The sequence below is a fragment of the Ambystoma mexicanum genome, chromosome 9 (genome assembly GCF_040938575.1).
Source record: "Ambystoma mexicanum isolate Mex_15411 chromosome 9, UKY_AmexF1_1, whole genome shotgun sequence".
In the NCBI taxonomy this organism is placed as follows: Eukaryota; Metazoa; Chordata; class Amphibia; order Caudata; family Ambystomatidae; genus Ambystoma; species Ambystoma mexicanum.
In genome coordinates this window covers 1,028,487,643-1,028,511,948 of record NC_090931.1, presented here as the reverse complement: position 1 = coordinate 1,028,511,948, position 24,306 = coordinate 1,028,487,643, and the positions used below count along the sequence as shown (strand labels likewise).

The window sequence follows — 24,306 nt, the reverse complement described above, 5'->3', positions numbered from 1 at the left end:
TCCTGAGCAACTATTTTATTAGAATGTTTAGGTGACGAGATTCGAATCCAGTGGGAACAGAAATTGCGTTCAGCAGTTCCTAGGGAATTGCAAGATTTGAATTTAGCTGCCTTCTCTTGTCATACGAGATGCCTTTTCACATGTTAAGGGACTTTCGGAGAAGTTTGATGAAATGAAAGGGCTAGAAAAAGCTCCATTGGGATTAGAAACAAACTAATATTTCTGAGTATGTCCAACAGCATGTTATTATCACAGCATGTAAAGAATCTTGTGTCTCAGATGAGGAATTACAGTTAATTACACATAGCGCTCTTAGATGGGCCACCCCTCTGACCACTATTTCGGTCATTTGCAGTACCTTTTGTCAGTATGTCCCCCAGATGCAGATGCATGCGATGAAAAGTGCATGCGATGAAAGTAATTTTGGAGGCAACTATGCAGCAAAATGGTGAAGGAGAGTTGGATAATTCTGCGGAGTTGCAAAACTTGAAACTAATAAAAGATAATGCATCCATAATGAGTTTCCCAGAACAACTAATTCACTTAACGGCACTTTTAAAATGACGTAAACCACCTAGTTGCCAGCTTCCTGTCCGGGAGGTGCCGCCTGTTTATATAGCACAGAATGCCACACTTCATGCTCAAGGAGACCCTGTCCTTGATAATCAAAGGAAACCAATTATGCAGGCCGCTAAATATGATACCCAATTTGTACAATGTAATACATTAAACAGACCATCCATGACATTAGGAAAAATCCTACTGGGTTGTATAAAGAATTAGAGGCGTTTTGAATAACTCTATTTTCACTAGTAGGGATTTGGAAACTCTATTCTCAGTAATTTTGCCATCAGAGATTTGGACGCAATTAGAACTATCACTGACCCTACAATTTTGGGGAGGACATGGGATGCACTTTCTCAGCTTGAAGCTAATAGGACAGCTGGCGAAAGGCCCACTCCTGCAGTACTTAACCTTCCCACTATGATAGTTGCACAACTCAAAAGGGTGGTACCCGGGAAAAAGATTAGTTGTGATAAGCTTGCTGCATGTGTCCTGAATGAAACTGAAGGGGTATCAGAGTAATTTAATATGTTTGAGCAAGTATTTATTGATTTTCCAAGAAAAGAAATGACTACGCCTGCAAGGAAACAATTATTTGTAGATACATCTGTCTGGCAATTGTTACCAGAAATTAGCGTTCTTATAATGCAATCAGAGAGTGCTTGGCAGACAAAAACACTGTCTGCATATGGCCCAATATTATGAGAATAGAGTAAATGTGGAGAAAGAGAGAGCAGAAAAGAAGAGAGCGGATCTAAAGACAAGAGTGTTAATACAGCAAGTAGAAAATGGAACTAGGGAAGGGTCAATTATTGGCCCCAGAGGAAGAGGTGTTGGTCCATGTTCACCATTTTCACTGCCAGGGCCTAATCAGTGTGCATATTGCAGACAGGGGGGCCACTGAAGGAAGGGCACAGTGCCCCGTCTTGTTGAATAGGGGAATTGGGATGTATCAAAGAACGGGGAAGATGTTGTCAGGGAGAACAGGTAGGAGGTAGGGGTGGGTGGGTACCACTTGGGCCTGCGGCTGGCTCTGCGGCAACTACTACAGTCCCTATTAACTCCTTTGTTTTCGATAATACAAGCAAGTCTTTTATCACTAATCAATACAATATTGAGGATTTCTCTTGGGATAGCTCAGAATAGGATAGCCCTCAAATGAAAATGGAACCAATTCCCATCCCTGTGGATCAGACAGGAATCCTACGTTCACATGAGAGTTTGGAGACAGGAGTATCGATTTCTAGTAGACACAGGGGCGCAAAAGAGCTCTATAGATCAAGGTTCCAGATATTCCTTTGAGTGGGCATACTACTATTTCAGTAGGGTTTGCTGGTACAACTGTAGTTGGCAAAGTATCAATTGCAGTGCCTGTTCGTTTAAGACAAGCAGCTAGTGAGATACCATCCTTATTAACTACACAGCATGGAGAATATTGGTTGGGATTAAATTTGTTGAAAAGGTTGTGTGCTAATATTTATTGTACACCAATGGGAGTACACATTACAGTATGCCCTTCGAAAATGAATCAGTTTTTAGCAAAACCTCTGTCACCAGAGTTTGACAATGTCCCTGATTTCTCGTGGGCAGTATCAGATGATGTCGGTCTTATGGATATTGCCCCAGTAAATATACAAATACGTCGGGGAGTAATTTATCCGCGTATTCCTCAGTACAAAGTATCCCCTCAAGGTTATTCAGCCCTTAATTGTCTCAGACTCAGTAAGACAAGGGATCGTAGAAGAAATAACGGGGAGTGTATGCAATAGCCCCATTTTACCTGTTATTAAAAAAAGGGGACACAAACCTACCATATTGTCTTGTAATTGATTTAAGAGTGATCATCAAGATTGTAGTACCTCAGTTTCCAATAGTTCCAGACATTACCACCATTCTTACCATGATGCCAAAATTTGCAGAATATTTTTCAGTGAGCGACTTGAAAAATGCATTTTTTAGTGTACCACTACATCCAGAAAGCTGATATTTATTTGCTTTCCTCCCTCGGTGGGAGAGCGTATACTTTCACTAGAATACCACAATGTTATACAGAAATCCCAAGTATATATATTCAGTAGGGCACTTATGGAACAGTTGGATTCCCTGAAATTACCAGTTTCTATTACATTGATTCAATATATTGATGATTTGCTTATAGCAGCTCCCACAGAGGAACTCTGTTAACATGCAACTGTATTGTTATTGTCACATTTAGCTCACCATGTTCATAAAGCATCTTTGAAGAAATTTCAGTATTGTAGAAAGGAGGTAGCATATCTTGGGTACCTCCAGTCTAAGGAGGGTAGGAAACTAGCACCTGATCGAATACAAGTGATTTCTAAAATGCCACAGCCGAAAACAGAAAAACAAGTTAGAGCGCTTATGAAAAAAAATGTCCAGGATCCAGTGCCATGGACTGATGAACATCAAGAGGCATTTGTTTTGTTGCTCACAGCGCTTTGTTCTGCCCCCGTTTTAGGGACTTTTGGATTACATTAAGGAATTTGTTTTGTTTGTGCATGAAGTTGATGGATGGGCTTTGGCTGTTTTGACAGGAACATGGAGGAAGGAATAGACTGTGCGGCTATTTTTCCTCCATATTAGACCCTGCTGCATGTGCTTTGACTAAATGTTTGCATGCTGCAGCAGCGGCAGCTTTGTCAGTAAAACAAAGTGAAGGTATGGTTTTAGGTCTCTTTAACCATGATGGTACCTCACTTGGTCGATGTCCTATTAAACAGGACTTACACCCAATATATGACTGCAGCTCCACTTACCAGATATTAATTAATATTGTTTGCACCACATATCAAAATTAAGCGCTGCAAAACACTCAACTCTGCTGAGCTTTTACCCATACCAAAACAGGATATCTGGGACAATAAGGCAGCTGACCATGATTGTATCTTTGCAACTGAAGAAGACACCAAGAGCAGGATTGATTTGCGAGATACACCCCTTCCGCAGGCGAAGGAGAATTATATTTTGACGGATCAGGTTTTAAAATGCCTGATGGAACTACAACTGCAGCTTATGCAGTTACTACTTTAAAAACTGTAGTTGAGACCAAACGAAAACCCTTTAATTCAGCACAAGCGGCAGAAATCATAGCTTTGAGTCATGCTTGTGAATTATCGGGGAATCTTTCTGTAAATATTTTTACTGACGGTCAGTATGCCTTTGGAGTAGCACATAATTTCTGAAAACTAAGAGCGGAAAGGGGATGTTTGACTTCACATGGAACTAAGATACACCATGATTCCTTAATATTGCCACTGTTGTCATCTCTAAGGCTACCAAAGAAACTAGCAACCGTTACATGTGCTGCCCATTAGAAAATAGTGACTGAAATACATAAAGGAAATGCGTTTGCTGACTCCATAGCTAAACAAACAGCGCAAGATTGTACCTCAGGGATGTATAATGCTGAAAATATTAGAAGGACCCAGGATTTAGGTTGTACAGCGGAAACATCTGTTAGCATTAAAGAAATACAATCAATGGCCACTGAAGAGGAAATAAGGGGGTGGCAAGACAGTGTTGATATACAGGATGAAGAGGGGTGTTGGTTCACAGGGTCTAAAAAACAATGGATGTTACCTATGGTTGTGTATATGACCCACAGACCTGCCCACATACACGCTATAGCTATTTGTAAACAATTGGAGAATGTATGGTGTAATTCATTGATTACTACAACAGCTGAGAATGTGGTTAGAAATTGCATAATATGCTTAGAACATAATGTAGCCCGAGGGACTACAGTCTCTGCAGGGAATGTTGACACTCCTACCTTCCCATTTGAAGTATTGCATTTTGATTTTATTGAATTAGAAAGATGTTATAATTTGAAGTATGTGCTAGTAGTGATTTGTGACTTTAGCAAATGGGTAGAGGCTTTTCCCTTGAAACATAATACAGCCATCTCCACAGCAAAAGTCATGTTGAAAGAATATTCCCCAGGTTTGGATTGCTCCGGGTAATCTGGTCCGACAATAGCCCCCACTTTATTGCAGAAGTAATACGGAATGTGTGTAATAGATTGCAGATCAAAAACAAATTAAGTGCAGGGTTAATTGGACGGCACAATGGAATTTAAAAAAAACAAAACAACAAAGGTTTGTGCACACACAGGACTTAAATGGCCAGACACTTTACCTTTAGCATTACTCACTAAGAGGATCACAGTTGCGCCCAAATCAGGATTATCCCCTTATGAAATCGTTATGGGCAGAACAGCTAATTTTTGGGTTGCTCCTAGAGCAAGGCCATTGAAGGACATTGAGCACCCACTGCTTGTTGATTATTGTAAACAATTGAATGTACAATTGCGTTCTATCCACCAGCAGGTGAAGGAGCTTGCCGGACAAGAACTTGCGAGAAGGATATCGGGTGAAACCTGGCGACCTGGTAATGGTAAAAAATGTTCAAAGAAGCACTGCACTGGAACCACGACGGATAGGACCATACAAGGTGTTCTTGGCCACCCAAACTGCAGTTCCAGCAGAAGGGAAAAGGCATTGGATCCACGCTTCTCACATCAAATTGGTTCCTTTGCCCTCACCCTCTGATGGAAATCATCCTTCATCATCTGAAATTAAGGATTCTTGCATCCCTGTGATTCTGTCAAAATCCGATATAAAGTCTTCAACACAGACACACACCTTGTTCGAAGGTCATACTATCTCGGTAGCGACCAGATACAATCTGAGGCGCAGGAAGAAATAGGATTGCCCACTGGAAACCTACAAAGTGCAGATCTGGTACTGATGTCAGTCAGTGCCCACTGGAAATCTACAAGTGCGAGTTTGATATCGAGGTCAGCCTAGCACACACGAGAAATCAACGTGTTCTGATCCCTGTGCACTCCAGGAGGTAACGGGGTATCTAAGGACGGAAGAGAATCTGCATTATGGAGTTGCATCCACTTGGTGATCAAATTCCAATGAAAAACAATGAAGTGACTCTACCTTCTAGTTCACAGAGACCGTGGACAATGGAAGACCGAATAGTAATATTGGCATTTTTCAATGATTTTAGTGATGGGACTTTCTCCCTTTTTTTGGTTCCTTGAACATGATTCTGTGCCTCTTTTAAAGACACTTCTTCCCAATAACACTGGAGCCACTATCAAGCTCCCTTCCCCCCCTCATGTCTTAACCCATACTCATCACTCCTTGTATGTATTTCAGAGATATGGTTAGCGAAATAATTCATATGTACAGGTTATGGACAAAGTTCAAAAAGCTATTAATAACAGAGTGGCGATGGCGTAGGAATACCCTAATATGCAGTCCCAGTTAATTTATCAAGATTATGTGCTGTACTTTCTCTGTCTCATAACAGTTTTATAAATGATTGGGATAGAACATGTGCCCCTCCTTGAAGGATAATGCTTAACACTACTATTAAAAACCCTGAAATATATAGTAAAACCCTTTGGTTGTCTAGCAATCGATCAGGTCTTAGTATGGTGTCTAACCTCACATGGAAATCCTATATCTCTTATATGAATGTCACAAATCCTTTATTCCAGGTAACTCATAGGATAGGAGAGCCCCTGTTTGCTATAGGAAGGGATAAATATAATATGCAATGCTTTGATACGATCGTTGACTATACTAATTGTACTAATTCCATTCTTCCTTATAGAAATTGATATTATGATTGTGAGGACGGAAAAGCATATAAATGGTTGAAGAAGGTTTGGAGAGGTATATTTCCTGGAGTTTATGTGAGCTCCACAGATAATATCTACCAACGTGTAAAACTAAAGAGAGGGAAAAATGAAGTGGACAGACTGATACTGATGCCCAGGTGGCCGCAGATTTTGGGAAAGGGATAGTACCAATGTTAGGGGTTGCCCTTAACTCCAGAAGCATTCGTAGACTCAGAGTGGTAGAAAGTATGTTGAACGAGACGCAAATATATTTGTGAATCTAACAACTGAACATGACACTATTAGATTGGTGGCACTTCAAAATAGGATGGTGTTGGACATCCTCACAGCCGCGAAAGGAGGGGTCTGTAAAATAGTGGGCTCCTCTTGCTGTAATTACATACCTGGTAGCTCTAGAGATATCTTTGATGCGATTGATCAATTACACTTATTGGGAGAATACATTACATTACGAGATTGGACAGGAGAATAACTGGTCCCAATGATTTTGGAATTTGCTAAAAGATTGTGGATGGAAAGTGCGGTCTATAATATTAGTGGTATTTGGCTTAATATTAGGTTGTTGTTGTCTTCAGTACAGTCCTGTATATGTTGGTCCTTTATTTCTCAAAGCTGTGTTAGGGTAGTAAAAATAACGAAGCCCCTCCCCATGGATAATTATAGAATACTATGATGATGGAAGAAATGCAAATTCAGAATTTTATGGACATAGATATTAAAAGTATAACTGATTCAGGCAAAAAGGAATGTGCTTAGGCTAAAAGGAGGATTTGTAAGAATATAACAATAATGTGCATTTTTCTTAGCCCTACGCTAATCTCTTTTTATGATCAAAAACCCTGTTCTCTTAGTAATGTTTACAAAGGGGTTGCATTTGTCAGTCATTGAGTAAAACAAAATGGAAAGGGGTTTGTGGATTGTTCTGTCAGTCATTACAAGAAAATTCTGGGCCCGTGTAGAGGGCATGTTTTAGCCGCCTGGCCTTCACTGATAAACCTAGGTTAAATAATATTAAAGGCAGGTCTTCCCATTCAGCGAAGTAAGAAAAGCTGTTTCAATATGGTTCCTTTCTATTAGATAAATGCTATGTAAAGACTGACTGAACTAAACAGAGGTTAGTTACAAACCGAGTAACAGTGTTCATCCAATCTATCTATGTTAAGAGCACGAAAGGTATCTTTTAAGGTTGTGCAAATAGGGTGACCATAGTCGGAACGAAGGGCAGGTGGGGTTTGTGTTAAAGGACCTCAAACACAAGTCACTGCCCGTGAACTGGTGGATAAAGTATGTAATTAAGCCACAAGCAAAGTAGTAATTCTTGACATAGCAATAACATCTGTTGAAAATGTAATTGGTCCTGCCCTCTGGGAATTAGGTATGTTATTGTGTATGTAGGTTAAACATATTTGCATTATTATCTTTTGCAAATTAATAACAAATGACCTCTGTTGATGCAGGCTTCGTTTCTGTAAAGAAATTGACACAGAGTACCATTCAGGCACTTCACTTCTCCACTCTCCATGAAATACTGGTCGTGGATGAACCTTAAGTGCGCTCGAGTGCATGAAATGCGGAAATTAAATCTTACCTTGCAATTTTGAAACTCTTGTCTCAGATGTTCTATTATGTTTGAATTACAGCGCTTAGAAGTCTCACTGCCGGGCCACCATGACAATGATACACGGTTACAAGATGGTGGACACGCTACTTGAGCCCTCGTATCACTGGGAATATTGCATCACCGCAATATAATGAAAATAAAGGGGGGGTCAAATATGTTGGGGGAGGGGTCCATTAGGCAGGGGCCAATCATACAAAAGCACACATTGGAGAAACAAACCCATTTCATTAAAACAATATTACATTCAAGATATAATAAGAGCCAAACTGCCAAACTGTGAAGGAGTTGTCTCAGCGTACTAATGTGTTTTGGTGATTTTATTCGCTGGTGATGAAGAGAAACACAGGTGGCTATGCCAAATAGACCCCGCTTTGGAAGGGTCCAGGATCGTGCCAAGCCAACTAACACATACTTTGGAACCTCTGAGAGAGGTGGATAAGTCAAATAGGCTACGCTTTAATAAATTTGGGGTGAAAGAAAGCAAAAGACCTGCTGTAGGCCTTGGTCAAGCTATTGGCAGAAGGCAGGTGACACTAAACAGCAAGAAAGAATATCATCTGGTGGGTGTTGAGGGGTAATCCTGCCCAGAAGAACCTGCCTTGATAAAGAATCTACAGAGATCCCCTACAGCAAGAGAGGGAATGTTAAGAGTCCATCACAAGGCTACAGAGACTAAAAGGACTGTGCCATTGAAATCATCTGCCAACACAAGTACAAAAATTGTGCAAATGCTCTTAAAACCACCCTTAGATTGAGTGAATGTAGGCTCTGTTTCCTGATCATGGACACCATGGAGGTTTGTGAATTAGAGTAGGAACTAAACTTTCAAACTACGTACAGTAGGTACTATAATCTTAGTAACATCTTCAACTGACCTTGCTTTACTCCTTCATCCTGACACAGTTTTTCCAATAGTCTTCCATTTCTGCTACTCCTCAATTCCTGTAGGCATTCTGCCAACCCTTCTCTTTAGAGAAAAAATGTGTCCAGCCCTGTGTGATCTACCATTTTGATTTGATTTTGCTACCATGAGGTAGGACATCATTGGGGGCGTGATGCAATCTAGAGTGATTCTACATAGTTGGGAATTGTTTGAACTTCTATTATCTCCATGTGCATAAAGGTAACATGTTGAAGTAGATCATCTATGAGGTGAGCTCTCACTACACCTAACATCAACATCTGATTATTTTGCATTCAGAAGGGCACTTTAAACTTAGTTGTCTTGCCTCTAGCAACAACATACTGTGCAAATATAAAAAAAAAATAAAGAAAAATCACTGGAAAACTGCCGGATAAAAAATGTTATTCCCAATATCCCTCTAAGGTTATAACATGGCGTTGATTGTTCCCAAAGTTCAAAAGGTGATAGAAAATATAACTAAATGAAACACAAAATGAAGTCAATACGATTAAAATGTTTCATGGACAAAATAGTGCAGCACGACAAACACTTCTACAAATGATCAATATTTTACAGTGCAACCTAACAACCCCCCTTTTCGCTACTGCATGCAGTGCTTGATTTCCTCGGGTGCAACATCTCCAATTCAAATTCTATTTAGAGTTCTACAAGTATTAATCCATAGGCTATTGTGCGAAGGTTGAACAAAGATGGCAATTTATAAATATTGTTGTTAAACTGATTTATTTTATTGCTAATGCTCAGAATGAATGGGCTGAATGTCTATAGGAACTATCAGGGTCATTAGAATGGATGAGGAATCCTCTACGGAAAACAGTCTCAAGGAAAGTGTGATTTCCAGGTGGTTCACCACACCTTACTGAGTCCTTAGCCTCCTGGCTACCGTTGACTAAAACATTTCAATGGTGGCTTACTTAAAGAGTTCTCAACATCTAAACAAAGAGCCTATACTAATTCAACAAACACAAAATCCAACAATTCCTGAGAAGGTTCCTTCAGGAGCTACTCCCAGTCTGGACTCCTCAGTTGTGTTGCCTGCTTTCACCTCCGGGTTCCAGGAACTCTTCCGGGAAAGTGGTTACAGTCATGTTGAATTGCAGGCCATCCCCAATGACTGGGTTTTCCCCCTTTCTCAGCTTCCCAGTTTCACAACAAGCTTATTTCACAAATGATCTTTCATGGATTCTTGCCAAATAGATCCCTCTTGGGTCTTCACTTTCTCGGACTTCGCAAAAGTCCTTGCTGGACCTCTCATTCATTCAAGCTTCAAAAGCGGTCCTTCCAAAAGGTCCATCCTGGGCCGTAACTTTATCAGGATTCACAACAGGATCTTGAGACTTCAAACCAGGCCCTTCTTAGACCATGGGTTATTTTCACAGCATTGTAATTGTAATTTCTCCCTCCACTCACTTGTGACAGGTGTACGGTCGCACCTGTGTTCTCTTGGCCAGGGAATACCTGTCAGTCAACTGTGCAAGGATGCAAAAGACTCTGCATCTCTCCAGGACTTTGCCTTCCAACTTCAAGAGTGATTAGCATCTTCTGGTCATTCCAAGATGGACTCAGAGATATGTTTTGCTAATTTGTTCTGCAGTTCCACTCCTGGAGCCAGTTTTAGCAGTCTGTGGCATTCTGGTACTTTGTGTCCTTTTATATTGTCTGGGCTCAATAACCTCTGTGACATTTCCTTCAAGAACCTTATCTTGGTTATGGACCAGTGCTTCCATTTCAGGCACTGGGCAAACTCCTTGCCACATAACTGGATGATTTGAGCTTTGACAGTCTTCAGATTTAGGTTTTTTTTAAGGATAGTGTCTAATGCATCTTGTGGGGAAAAGTGACTCAGTGGGATCCGTCCTCAAACACCCTTTGGAAGCCAAATTGGGTAGCAGCCGGACCCAACTAGTACCCAGTGGCTCACTTGCCTCACATAAAATTATGGGATATTCCGAAAACACCAAACTACATCAGTTTCAGTGGTATTTGGAAAGACGTGTGCCAGGTTAATTTCTTTTTCCTTATTATCGAACTCATGACATTTCTACTAGCCCATTTTTAGCTTCTAGGCGATTACTTAGAACTAATACATTCTACTCAAAAGTGTTTTAGTCATATAAAAAAGGGTATTTCTGTATATCAGTACACATAGTAAATCATAAGACTATCCACTTTTGGATTCTGGCGCATTCCGTACCTTTTTTAATAACCCTTGTGGGGTTGTGAGAAAATCAATATACAATAATGGCTTCAATATCATTTTGAAAAACAATTTCACCAGTTAATTCTTTTGATTTGTGGCAAAATAAAAGAGTGTCCAAAATATTGTTTTACTGACCTTTTGTTCTCCATCAATGCTAGCAGACTTAACAACAAGGGAATGTGGACGAGTATGACCTTGGACAAAATCCTTTGGAACAGTTTGAGAAGCATACATTGGAGGTAATGGTGCTCTTCTCTTTTTTGGCATTTCAGTTGGCAGTGTGTTCGACTCATATTGTTTGACAACCTTGTTAGGTCTTGTATTATTGATAGGTCTTTGGTTAGTAAGTAATGGAGTTGCAGGAGCACTTGCCGTCTTAGAATGAGGGGGAAAAAACAAAGTGAGGCAAAGATTATAAAAATGTCAACATGTTCAAGATGGAGAGTTCTTTAAAAGAATTCATTTTTTTAAACAGGCATGTACCACAAATAATTTGAGGCCATGCGATAGATGAAGCAATGATAAACCAGTCTATGCAAAGACAAATTATAACTACACATATTAACACAGTAAGCCAATCATCACAAAAGAACAATAGTCGGAAGCGATCAAGACTAGCTAAAAAGAACAAGAATTGGCAAAGGAACAACTTTGTCCTTCGTGTAGGGATGGTTAGAAGCCTGGCCATAAAATAGCATCAGATGGAAAACAGTGTGTTTAACTTGACATATGGTAGCAGTATCTGTCAAATGTCTACATAAAACCTATGCACTAAAACTGTTGGCTTTGTCAATGCCTGTTTTTAACAGGACTTTTTTGCAAGGGGCAAGACACGCTTGGTTCAGACATTTTTATTACAAGAGTAAGACATTCACAGATGTTATTAACCCATTAACTCATCAATTCACAGAGATCCCAGGAGGATGTGTTATGTGGCAGGGAGGGGCAGGTAGTCAGTGGGAATGGTCAGAGTAAGGAATCGCTGTGGGAAGTCAAAGGTTGGGTGATTAAAACCCACACACGCTGTGTGTCCCTTAAGCGCCACCTAATATCCAAAACTAAAAAGATGGAAATTATTCAATGGAATGATTTCTGGAGTTAAATATTTCTTCACATAATCACATCTCAATTAGTGAACTTAATATTTGTTTTCAGGTTTGCAGCATTATATCGTTCACAGATATATTTTGTAGCTGTTACCAGAACTGCATTTAAAAAGGTTTAAAAGCATCATGCATATTTGCATACATTGTTTTTAGCATTTCAATAAGAAATTACGTGCAGTTTAATTCAAAAGCAACGGAGATCAATAGAGTGAATGCCAAAATCAACCAGGTTGTTAGGAGGGGTGACGGAGTGGGAAGTTGGACAGTACAAGTTGATTCATGGGCTTTACCGCTGGAACCTATTATCCTTTCTTGATGTAGTTGGCTGATTTTACCCACTGCACTGGGATCCTGAAGATGTGTCCAAGTCTTGTACTTTCCTTTTATCAAGGTCCACATGTAATCTTCATGCTGTCTGACTTGTTACTGCCTGCAATGAAACACTTGCCATGCTGCTCCATCATTCACTGCAACCCTTTTAGATGTCTCTTCTTGTGCCTCCTTGGGCTTCCCAAGAGCACATTTTCTCCTCCCCTACTTGTTCAGGATGTTCTGCTCCCTCAGAATCAATCACATGTTTAACTGTAACTTGTTTAATTGACATCACCATGCATTATCCCATGGAAAGTGTTTATGGTCAAAACACACATTTCTGCTTCTCCAATAAAATACAATAGACATAGCTTTCAGTGATAATGAAGGGTGGTGCAACATCTCTCAAGATAGAGTATATCCACTGAGAGCGATTATTAGGAAGCAGGCAGGGAAGAGGATGATCTTACTTCACGGAAGAGAGATTTGTCAGTGGACGGCGCATGGAGAGAGATCAACCTGTATGGTAAAGGAGAGAATGGGCTTGAGGGCGATGGCAAGTCGTGAGCAGAGGGTACAGGCTGGGATGTAGAGGGAGACCGCTTTGCTATCCGGTGTGGAAGGTCAGAAGAAGGAGATAGACTAGGATTGACTATTTCAGGAAGTATTTATTGTAAAGAATAAGAAAATGCCTCACTAATCTAGGTGTTTCCCTGCCTAACACAACTAAACTAGGGTGCTAGTCATCGGTTCTGAAGTCCAAAGTAAAACAGTCTGTCTTCCATCCAAAACTAAGCTGCACTGACACTACCACGAAGACAAGACAACTAATGCACAGGAGAAGGACTACCTTCTCCTGGATAGGCTTCCTCAGCCTTAATATATAATTCTTAGATAGTTTTTGGCTATTTGCTGTATTAGCTTAAATAATGTAAAGTCTTCTGAATGCCCACCCCATCACTGGGATTAGGATGCTGGTTCCAACAATAATGTACAGTCTCCTTCTCACTCTCTGTATCACGGGGACGATTAGGATGCTCCCTGTAACGATTCCAAATATTTGGTCAGTCTCTCTCTCACTAGGATGAGTAGGGGGACCCCAGTAACAATTCACAATACTTGATTCAGTCTTTCTTTTACTGGGACGAGTAGGATTACTCTGATCATTATGTTTGTTTTTTCAACTGTGACAATTTGTCATGAGCATACCAGAGTGCCACGTGTGGTGGCCCTCTTGTGGATTACCGGCTATCATGCGCCGTGGGCAGTGCCCCTTTCCTAGGCCGCCTGAGGTTGTGTGCCGGTTGCGCCGACCCTTGTGCAGTGGTCCCGTGGCAGAGGCGGTCGTGTCGGCGTTCTTTCCCCGGTCTCCTGCGGTGATGCACATGGAGGTTGCCACAGCGCTTTAAAGACGCTGGGCAATGCTGGATTATTCAACAGCAAGGCAACACGTTCACGTGACAACAGTGTCACATGGTCAACTAGGACGTTATACCGGCATTATTTAAATGCCCGGCCTGTGGTACACATTACTTCTCAACTGTTGTGCGGGAGGCGCTTGTTTTTTTACGTGCTTTTTTGGATTGCTGCTGTTTTTCCCTGTTAGTTTTCGATGAACTGGTACTTTTTTGGACATTGGCTAACTTGGTTTGTGACCCTGGAATGTATCTATACAGGGGGGGTTACATGAATATATAGCTAAAGATCTTTCAAACTAATTCTGTTTTCTCCTAGCTGTCGAGTTCCTGACCATGCTATATTATACCCTGTCTCACCTTTTGTTCCAATTTCTAGCCAGGGATTTTGTTTGTTCCTCCCTGGCTGGTATTTGGGGAAGAATGTATAACGTCACCTGGGGCCTCAGTGCATGACACAATTACTGTTTTCACTGTCACAAGTGAGATTACTATGATTGTTATATTAGTTTTTCCAACTATGACGTTTACTGATAAGGTAACCGTTATCAACGCCTCTATCCCCGGGTCTTCCGCTCTCCCTGTTACATCTCTTACGGTGAGGTTGCATCACTGGGTCACCGCTCTCTTTCTTCGGTTCTCTTCTCCTTGTCAGGATGTCTTTCGTATTTGTTTATTTTTCTCTCACTGTACTCTTCCACATGCGTCAGGATAAATGGTTCGGTGAGGGATTCCTCACTTTTCCTGTTCCGGCCACCACTCTCTTTACTCAGGCCTCTTCTTGCAACCATTCTCAAGTTCTAGTTAGCCTGTCCGTTTGCTGCTCTGTTCGCATGTCCCTTCTGGAACTAAGGACTGCCTGGCTGACTTCTGCTAGGCTGTCTTGTGCTTCCTCAAAGGTGTCCATGCTGGGACTACCATCAGTTCTGCAGTTTTCCAATAACCTGTCCCTCCAGCAGATAAGTGCAAGGCTCAGTTTCCCATGAAATCCTTCCGTCTCGAGAAGCAGTCTTTGCACCAATAGATCAGCGTCCCTCTCGCAGCTGATACAAAACTCCCAGGCTTCCCCCTCTTCATCTTTCTGTCCTCCCACATTTATGACGAGATCCTGGGATTTACCTGGCAGCTTGCGGGAGTCCTTCTGTTTTTGGCTTGTATTCATTAAAACTCCACTGCTCTTCTTCGTCCCAGAATATTCTCGAGTTACATTCATTTTAACTCTATTGATCTTTTTTGCGCAAGTATCCAATAGGAATTGTTCAGTGTCTAAGGCATCACATAAGTAGATAGACAGGGGCTCTTAATGCTTTCTCTCAATGTGATTACCGCCTTGGGTCTGTTGAGGGTAATGGGAAGAGAGCTGCTCATTGGAACGGGAGTCATTGTCCCTGAGGGTATGGGGGAGGAAGCATAGGCTCCCAGTGATGTCCCTCTTTCTGCAACCCCTAGAGAGGGTATTGCATAGTGGACTCAACTCCCTAGCCTCACAAGGACAGCCTCGCCCCTTGGGAGAAGTGACAATCCCGCGATTCGTCACACCGGGGACATGGTGAAAGTTATTCTATGTACAGATTTAAACACAAGTGTGAGTAAACGATAGAGGTGAAAGTGGTACACTGCATGTCGGCCTGCCTGATACCTCTAGAGGAAGTTGGAGGTGGTTATGTAGGTTTAACAGGGTGTCTATATCAAATATGAAGGATTTCCCCAGAGGATAGAAGTCACTGGGTAGAACCATTAGGAGCCTGTTGCAGTTGTCCTCATTTTCTTTGACTCTAGATGATTATTATCGAGGAAACCAGGAGTTAAGCAGTTGCAGAAGGCAGGTTCAGACGTCAGCATAAGGAAGAGGAAAGCTGCATTTCACTGTCCAAATTAACCTTAAGCTTGCAGTCATTGGGGGTTAAAGGATGACATCTTGGATATGCGATGGGAGTTAAATGGGACTTCAGTTCGATAGAAGGGGGTAAAAGGAGTCCCTCTTTGGCAGGGTTAAGCATCAAGCTAAATATGGCTATCCAGTACAATTTAGCAAAGACACAGGTAGCAACCTCAAAGCCAGCCTGTGAGGGTGGTGATGGAAAAGTCTTGGATACCATCAGGGAAAATGGGGCAGTAGGAGCCCACAGCAGAACATATTTTGCCAGGAGAAGTAACAGTGACAGAAAAGCAGGAGGCTTTGAGAAAGGCTCACCATTAGAGGGAAGGACGTGGTCTTGGAGGCAGGATGTTGAATAGCATCTGTTCTAATGGTCCATAGTATGAAAACCATGTGAGTGCAGAACCAAAAAATGCTCAGAATTACCATAGTTGTTGGGAGCATGTGGAAGGCCATGAAAGCAACAGGTGTTTCTAGCACTTAGATATATGAAGCTAGTGACACAGGGGACTGCATTTTGTGAAACCTCATCTGATGTGAATTTCAGACATTGCAGTACATTGGTAAATAGATCTTTTGAGGTGGCATTAAGAGCAGTGGAAATGAAGGAGACATAAGAGTTTGTTTCTGTGGCAGTGACTAGGTTGAATGTAGGCATGTTTAATATGGATAGATAGAAGTGGTTTTGAAACAATGAAGAGTACAGCCCAGCTTGAGGGGGCAAAGATGATGATTCTCTGAGGGGCATAGGATTTAATGGAGCAAAAGAATGGTAGAGAATATGGCAAGTTAATTTTGAAATTTGAGGATGAAAAAGTAATCCAGGTTGAGAGAAGGACAGGTGGGGTTCATGATGTTTAAGGAGTGAGCATGACAAGGGAAAAGGGTGAAGCGTTGATTGTCATAGTAGTTGTTGATAAGTATGTAATACAGTCATACGCAGTATGGGTGATGAAGGATGGGCGTACAGTGGAATGAAAATACCTAGCTAGTTGGCTGGGTGCACCAAGAAGGAGAAGACATATTTCTGGACAAAGGTGGATTTGGGTATTGGAGCAATGTTAAGGAGGTACATTCTTCTGTTCAGCAGTAGATATTGGACATTGTAAATCTTTGTAATCAGTCTTGAATGTAAACAAATGTGATTACCTGTTCTTTTTTCTTTTTACTTCTTCGTAGGAAGCTAAAGAATCCTTTCTCATTTTCTTTCTGCTTGTCCAGGTCTATATTTTGGGGGATCTGGAATGACTCTACAGTATATGGAATTAAACACATGACTCACCACCTGTTTTTATCAACCAATTTAAAATTGTACACACACACGCACGCACCCACACACTTTACCACAGAATAGCTTAGTTCAATTAAAACATTTTCATCATTTCACATCCATTAGAAAAGAAGCTTAACCAACTAAAGCACACAGTTCCATGCAGAGAAGTCTCCAAGGCTTGCATATATCAAGAGCAGAGTTGCAGAATTTTAACCTGTATTAGGGGAAACATTATCAAAGCAAAAACCGCAGAAAGAAAAAAAAACTGACAATGAAAAAAATACAGTGTCTTGATACAGGAGAGAGGAGGGTATTGAAATATGAACATCATAACCAAAGGTATTCCTTAGCAATGGAGGATTATAGGATAGGCACCGTCTAGTGCATAGAAGGACAAATTACTTACCTGTGGGTAATGTAATTTCTGATGGATATGATCTTCCTCATACTGATTCATCACATGACACTGCTCCCAATGCAGGCTGGATCAGTCAACCAGAAAATAGCCAGCCATGGCATTGTTGAAGCTTCAACAAGACTACTACCGTAACAGCAGAGCGCAACAGAAATGAACCTCCAAAGAATAGCTATAGATCTACATGTGTGTCCTTACCTGAATTCCTCCAAATTGCCCTGATGTGCAGAGGGCAAGGCAATGAAAGAACTGTCCCAATTAGTGAAACAACAGACAGCCATGAGCACTCACACAATAACAGAGTAGTAGGCTGCAGGGTCAATGAGGAAACTATGTGAAGATTCTATCCATCAGAAAGAAGATGAGCACATTTAAATAAGATGTTCTTTGAATGGCTAGTGTTGGGAGAATGATGAAAGCTGGCCACAAGGTTGAAAGAGGTAAAGCGGACACCTATTAAGAATCCCTACTAACATCTAGCCATCAGCCAACAGACCACTGAACGCCAACTGCCAATACCAGAACTCTCTTTGCATTCTAGATTCCAATGTCCTAAAGCAGTGAAAGCAAAGCATGTCACAGGATGATCGATTGAGTTAAGTGCAGCACGTAAAAACACAGCTCTCCAGCAATGAATAATCAATGACATGGCTACATAACATGAACAGAAAAACCTGTATTAATGCGTTGTAAATAATGAAAACACAACCATTCTATATGTTATACTCCTATCAAAACTCAGCATGGGGACCTGGAATGCTCCTTGCCTAGAATGGCAAAGACCTTATCACAGCAAATTCAACAGGCTTCTCTCAATCACTGCACAACCCAAAATTCATCACAGGATCACCCGAATAACCTAAATGTTCCAAAATGACCTACACCAGCAACCCAATTGAGTATGCATTGTGAGAAATCTGAGGGCATTCTCACATGTATGCCTCTAGGACCTCCTCTAGGGTAAGTGAGAGATGAGGCTACAGATCTTGACCCCAGGGATGGATCTATGAAGGAGGATCACTTGAGTGGAGGTTGCTTCGGGGTTGGAGGGAGAATGCCCATGGGTGAGATGCAGTATTCCTTATGTCACGATGACGACCTATCCCACCTTCCCTCTAACTTTATGGGTTATTGACAACCCTATAAAATCTTCACTCTTACAAGGGTCATGGGTCAGAAAAGGGCAAAGTGGAGTAATATCACCTTCTTATCACAAGCAATATTCAAATGCTAAGGCGAGAACAAAACAGTGGGGAATAATATCTACTCCCTATCACAGAAACCATTGTACGAGTGAGAAAAAATAAGCACAATCATGAGCGACATACACTTCCTACTGTAAATCCCACTACATCAGTTTCCCTCTACTCCCATCAAATTCTAAAAAGAGAGTGCCTAAGTGTAAAACATGGTATCCCCCCTTCGCTAACACTGACTTACCCTCCCTTCCCTCAGCCTTCATGGGCTATTTCTGCTCATGTCCTATTCTACCCGCTTTCCTCTGCTGGGGCCTCCCTCTGGAACAGCTTCCCTGCCACTCTTAAACTTGAGGAGAGCCATCTCCGGTTCCAGAAGCACCTCAAGACCTTCCTTTTGCTTCTGCCTTCGCTCTTCCTCTCCCCTGCTGAACTGTCTGCTTTGGATCTGTTCACCTGGCACACTCTGATTTCTGGCCCAGGTCCCTGCCCACCCAGACACACATGCACTGCCTCCTGGCAACCCTTGCGTCTTTATCTGTATCTGTATCTGTAACCCTACAGTCCCCTTACCTGCACTTATCAAACACCCCTTGTCTGTGCCTTAAACCTTGCACTTGCCACCTTGCTGGCTGCACTACCAGTTGTTTTTATCCCAGGCTCAGCACTTTCCACCTCTCCCCTCTCCCCTGCACTTGCGTGTTCTAAATTAACTGGGCCTAGTAAGATTGTTTTGTCCTCCCTTGTTCCCCTTCCTTGCCCCAACGTGCTCTGAAACACCTGTGTATGAGCGCGATACAAATAAAATATATCATATCATATCCCATGAGTACCCACAAAGTACTGAGAAAAGGAAGAAGCCTCGAAGAGGAATGAGCACTTCCCATAGAAAACACCCCTCTAGTACTGGGACGAAGAAGAGGGATTTGGAAGACTACAGAAATGAAGGTCAGGCATGTCACATTCATTAACTATGGGCAGGCAAAAGAGGCCAAGGACTCACACCTGAAACCCCTTGACAGGGTTCCGGTTTGTCAGGAGAGAGCATGATGAAAATGTGGAGAGCGGAGCACCGAGACGCTGAACAGTTGCAGAGTAAAGCAGTTTTCAGAAGCGTGGCGAGTGAGCAGTGTCTCCAAGGACCCGATGAGGTAGAAAGAATGAAACTTTGTGGCAGGGCAGTCGCTTCTTTGTGGCATAGCAGCGCTCATTCTTCTGGGCAAGGAAGCCGACCCAGGAGTGTCTGATAGGCAGAAGGCGAGACCCTGACCACAGGTGTAAGAAGACATGTGAGCGGCTAAGCCGTGATATCCAGCAGCGCGACCAGTGAGTTTCAAGTAAATGCAAGAAGCCAGGTATGCGAGCAAATTAAATTTGCTGATGAAAGGTGTTGAATACTTTGTATCAGAGTGGTGGCGTGCAGCCGGCACATTGTTGAACGCCTCCAATCTAGAGACAAAGAGACCTTAAGTGAATGTGATGCCAGCATTGGACCGTTTGCAAACTAGGTAACAGAGAAGTCACGTATAAGGAAATCATGTGTGTATGAAAGTCTTTGTACAATTGAATGTGAATTAAAACTATTACAAGCAAGAACTCGATAAGAGAGCTGTTAGAGAACAGCAGAAGAGGAGGGAAGCAGTGAAGTGTGAGCAAAAGCTTGATTTGGAAAACTTGTTAAAAGGAGAACGAGGCTACAAGTGGAAGTTGACAAAATCGAATATATGAAAAGGGGTGACAAAGAAAGGAAGTCACTTACCAGTGAATATTTGGACAAAAAGCTTGGGCAAGAAAGAAGCCATTTAAGAAACCAAGCAAGAACCCAGTTAAGGAACCAATTAAACTACAATGGCAACTCGTTGCGCGACCTGGAGTGGGTGGACCGTGCAGTCTGTCAACTGAGCCAAGACCAGGAAGCCCCAACCTGTAACAATAGGTAATGGCAATCATGAACGCTGAAATTTAAGAATTAAGTGCTTTTGAGCTTTAAGGGAAACCTGAGCTCCTGCTGAACATTGCGATAAAAGAACCTTGAGGAGAAGAGCTTTTGAGCTTGTAGAAGGGAACCTTGAGCTCCTGTTGAGTATTGTAAACAAATTGACTATTGTGGCAAGTGCATTAAGCTTGAGAAAGGGAACCCTGGGCTCTTGTGGAGCTCTGTGAAATTAATGGAACATTGTACGCCAAGAACAAGTGTGTTTTGGACTTGGTGAAGTGAATCCCAAGGCCAGGCGAATTAGCTGAAACAAGCATATACCGGAATTATATCTTGAACTTGGGGATGGCAGCCAGAGGTAGTTCCATATTTATTTTTGGACACCGTTTAGTTAACTAAGAATATCCCAATACTCTGGTTAGTATTAGAGGGCAAGCATAGGTTTTGACACAGACAGCTTTTTGGTTCAGACTTTCCGATACAGACTTTCCTTAGATTATTTAGGTAGGGAAAACCCCTCCTTGGTTATATGGCAAGATAGGATTTGAACCAACCCCAAACTTTCAAAAAAGGTCTTAAGAAGCTGTTAGTCTTGTTGTCTGTGTCACCTCTTGATACCATGCCTTTCTCACAGCATCCATCACATCACTTGCCCTGACACCCACTTGGACTCGTGGTACCCTTCTTTTGGAACCAGTCTTCCCATGCTCTATCCTGTTATAGCCTTGCCCCATTTTGTTTATCCTCTTCAGCAAACCATTGGTTTTTGGGCTCAAATCAGACCATATGACCCAGTCCCACATTCATAGCCTCATAATAATTATTGACTTCCTGCTGATACAACACACACAAGACAGCACCCAATCTCTAACGACAATCGCAGGATTGAGGGACGACTTGGTTGGGGAGGGACCAGTTGTCTCTAGACAATAGAGGGGTGCACTTTAGAAAGCCCCTTGATTCCAAAACTAATAAAATCTCTTAAACTATCTTTAAACCTAGGTGTGTTCTTTAGGCCATCAGTGACAGTATGTAAATATTCAGAACATTTGTGACTAATAATTAGCTGTTATGTCAATACAAACTTCTGAACACTCAAACATTAAAATGCATACATTTTTTGAAAATATATGCAGCACCAACACTGAATGAACCAAAATCATTGCAAACAAAGCAGCAGGTTATTTATGAAAAATAAAACAATCGCAAATCAGTAACACAGCTCTCTTAAGGCAAGCATATCATACCTTGAGAAGAAGATACATTCAAATCAGCAGCAGAAGTAGCTGAAACAAGAGAAAATGGATATAAAATTGCAAGCACTTCACTCAAAATAAATGCTGTTTCTAAGCGCAATAATATTGGACCTTTTCTTACGGTAAAATAATTCATCCTAAGTGTAAAATGGAAAAAAACCCAACAAAAGCGAAACAAAATTTTTAAAGCCTTGCAAGAAATAGTAATTTACAAAAGTTACAAACCTACATACAGCGATTTTGCATTTGGGCTTTTATCCAAATAGGCAAATATATAAATAAATATTGAGTGTATGCTTAGCAAACAAATTACAAAGTAGGGAAAATTTGAAGAGCTTTTGTATTTAATAATTTTACAGAAACAAGCAAGAAATGATACAGTTCTGTGCAAATGATCTTTGATTATGATTTATTTTGGGAAGTGTCAAGTTATTTATTGTGGGCAACACTGCAGTCAAAATGGGTATTCTACAAGTTGAAATGCCCTCCTTAACATCAATTGGAAAAATGAGTCAGAAAGACTTTCTTCTTTAACCATAGTGAGGTCACAGAATACAGGTTACTGTGGGAGAAAGAAAAGGCAGATGTAGAAGGGTCAGCGTGGGCGTGGGTGATTGAAACACGAGACTGAAGTACGCTGTGCTGCAGGTGTGAGCAACAGAACCATTGAATTCTGGAAAGGACCAGAAAAGCCAGTGTGATTCAGAAGATGTAGACATGGGGCAACTCAGACATTGTGCGGATGTGCCAAAACCCCAGCCAGACACCTACTGTTTCGGATAACAGAAGGAAGAGTTTAGGAAAAGCGGTGGCATAACACACAATGCTATGGTCAAGCAGTGTCACACAGGATGTTGTAATGCGGTGCAGACAGTGGGACGAAGATTAATACAACAGTGGACAGATCTGAGACAGGAGCAATAATTCACAATATAAATGCCCGAGATGAGAAGGAGGAACAGAGGTAAAACCATGGACTGAGGAAATGTGTCCGAACGAAATGACAGGGAACCACTGAATATGAAAACAAATATAGAAATTATGCATGTGCCGTTTTCTTTAACTCGGATTCTGAATTTTCTGAAATCCTTCTGTGGTTCCTTCATTAATACACTGAGATTTACTTTCTGTCTTTTCAAGTTAATCACACATGGTTTTAGTTGTGGGATAACTGAACCTGGATCTGAAGCCCAACTGATAGAATAAAAGGTAATAACTACAAACAAGATGCAACAATAACACATTGTCCAAATGTGTACCAAACTGACCATAAATGCCTCTTAGTATGTAGATTATAATGCCTAATAAAGTACAATCCGCACATGATATTGGTCCATCATTGAGACCAACCTACAAATCCAGTTGTCCATGGGTATTATGGGAGGATCAAACCCAAAAATGCTCAGAATTACCATAGTTGTTGGGAGCATGTGGAAGGCCATGGAAGCAACAGGTGTTTCTAGCACTTAGATATATGAAGCTAGTGACACTGGGGACTACATTCTGTGAAACCTCATCTGATGTGAATTTCAGACATTGCAGTACATTCGTAAATAGATCTTTTGAGGTGGCATTAAGAGCAGTGGAAATGACCTAACAGGTCAGGGCTACCTCTGAAAAGCTTTATTGCCGTGAGGCCAGTTAGACTAAAACTAGAGCGCAAACATGAACGTCAAGTTTAACTTTGTTCATTTCCCTTTTTCGATGCAAACTGGAGAAAAGGTAGTAGAACTTCTACATGAGTAAATATTCAACCCCAAATTGGAACAGGCAGAGAGTCTTCAGAAAAAGGAAAAAGGAAGCCAAGGTTTTAGCGCTGTGGCAGTATGCACTTGTGCGGATGTAATAGCATGAGGGGTTTTATTTGTATTAATAAAATGATGCTGGTGGATCTGTCTGCAAAAGTGGGGTCTACTAATCAGACCCCCTATTCATATTTCTCCATGCTAAATAATATAGTGCAACCATGTCATTCTGCTGAGATCATCTACTGACATCCATTGCACCTGGCCGGTAGTTGGCAACATGGCAATTTGAGTGCTGTGAATCCAAAGTTCCAACAACAACGGACTGCCCCTTTTATGTGTCGCCCCCATGATGCGAAATATACATAATTGTGTATCTCCAGGGCCTGGTGGCAGTTGATTAACAACTAAACGTAACCTGTGTCCAGTTTGATATGGCTGGTCATGTGAATATACAACTATACTGGCAAAAACCTATTGGTGTCATTGGGCCTCATTACAACTCAGGCGTTAAGGGTTAACGCCATCGTTAACCCTTAACGCCTGATTCCGATTTTAACGGCTGCTTTTAGCAGCCGTTAAAATCCATGGCGCTAACCTGCCATGATGCTAATTACGCCACCGTAATTTACGGTGGCGTAATTAGCGCCTTCCCCACTCCCATTATGCCCTATGGGGCAAAAATGGGAATGGGGAAGGGAAAATGGGAAATGGGGATTTACCGCCCCACTCACCTTGGAAGGGGGCGGTAAATCCGCCATCCACCATGGTGTAAAAGTAGTT

General features: G+C 41.6%; 1 protein-coding gene across 7 annotated transcripts in view; it reads right to left on the bottom strand.

The window, feature by feature from the left end:
- The window catches only part of COBLL1 (cordon-bleu WH2 repeat protein like 1), a 777,739-nt gene that overhangs the window by 260,445 nt on the left and 492,988 nt on the right, over window positions 1-24,306 (bottom strand). For all 7 annotated transcript variants that reach the window (XM_069616309.1, XM_069616308.1, XM_069616306.1 and 4 more), the window contains 3 exons: window positions 21,770-21,808; window positions 16,852-16,952; window positions 11,126-11,365 (listed from right to left, as the gene is read on the bottom strand). In XM_069616309.1, coding sequence (XP_069472410.1) covers window positions 11,126-11,365; window positions 16,852-16,952; window positions 21,770-21,808 — 380 coding nt within the window. The remainder of the gene's footprint in view (window positions 1-11,125; window positions 11,366-16,851; window positions 16,953-21,769; window positions 21,809-24,306) is intronic.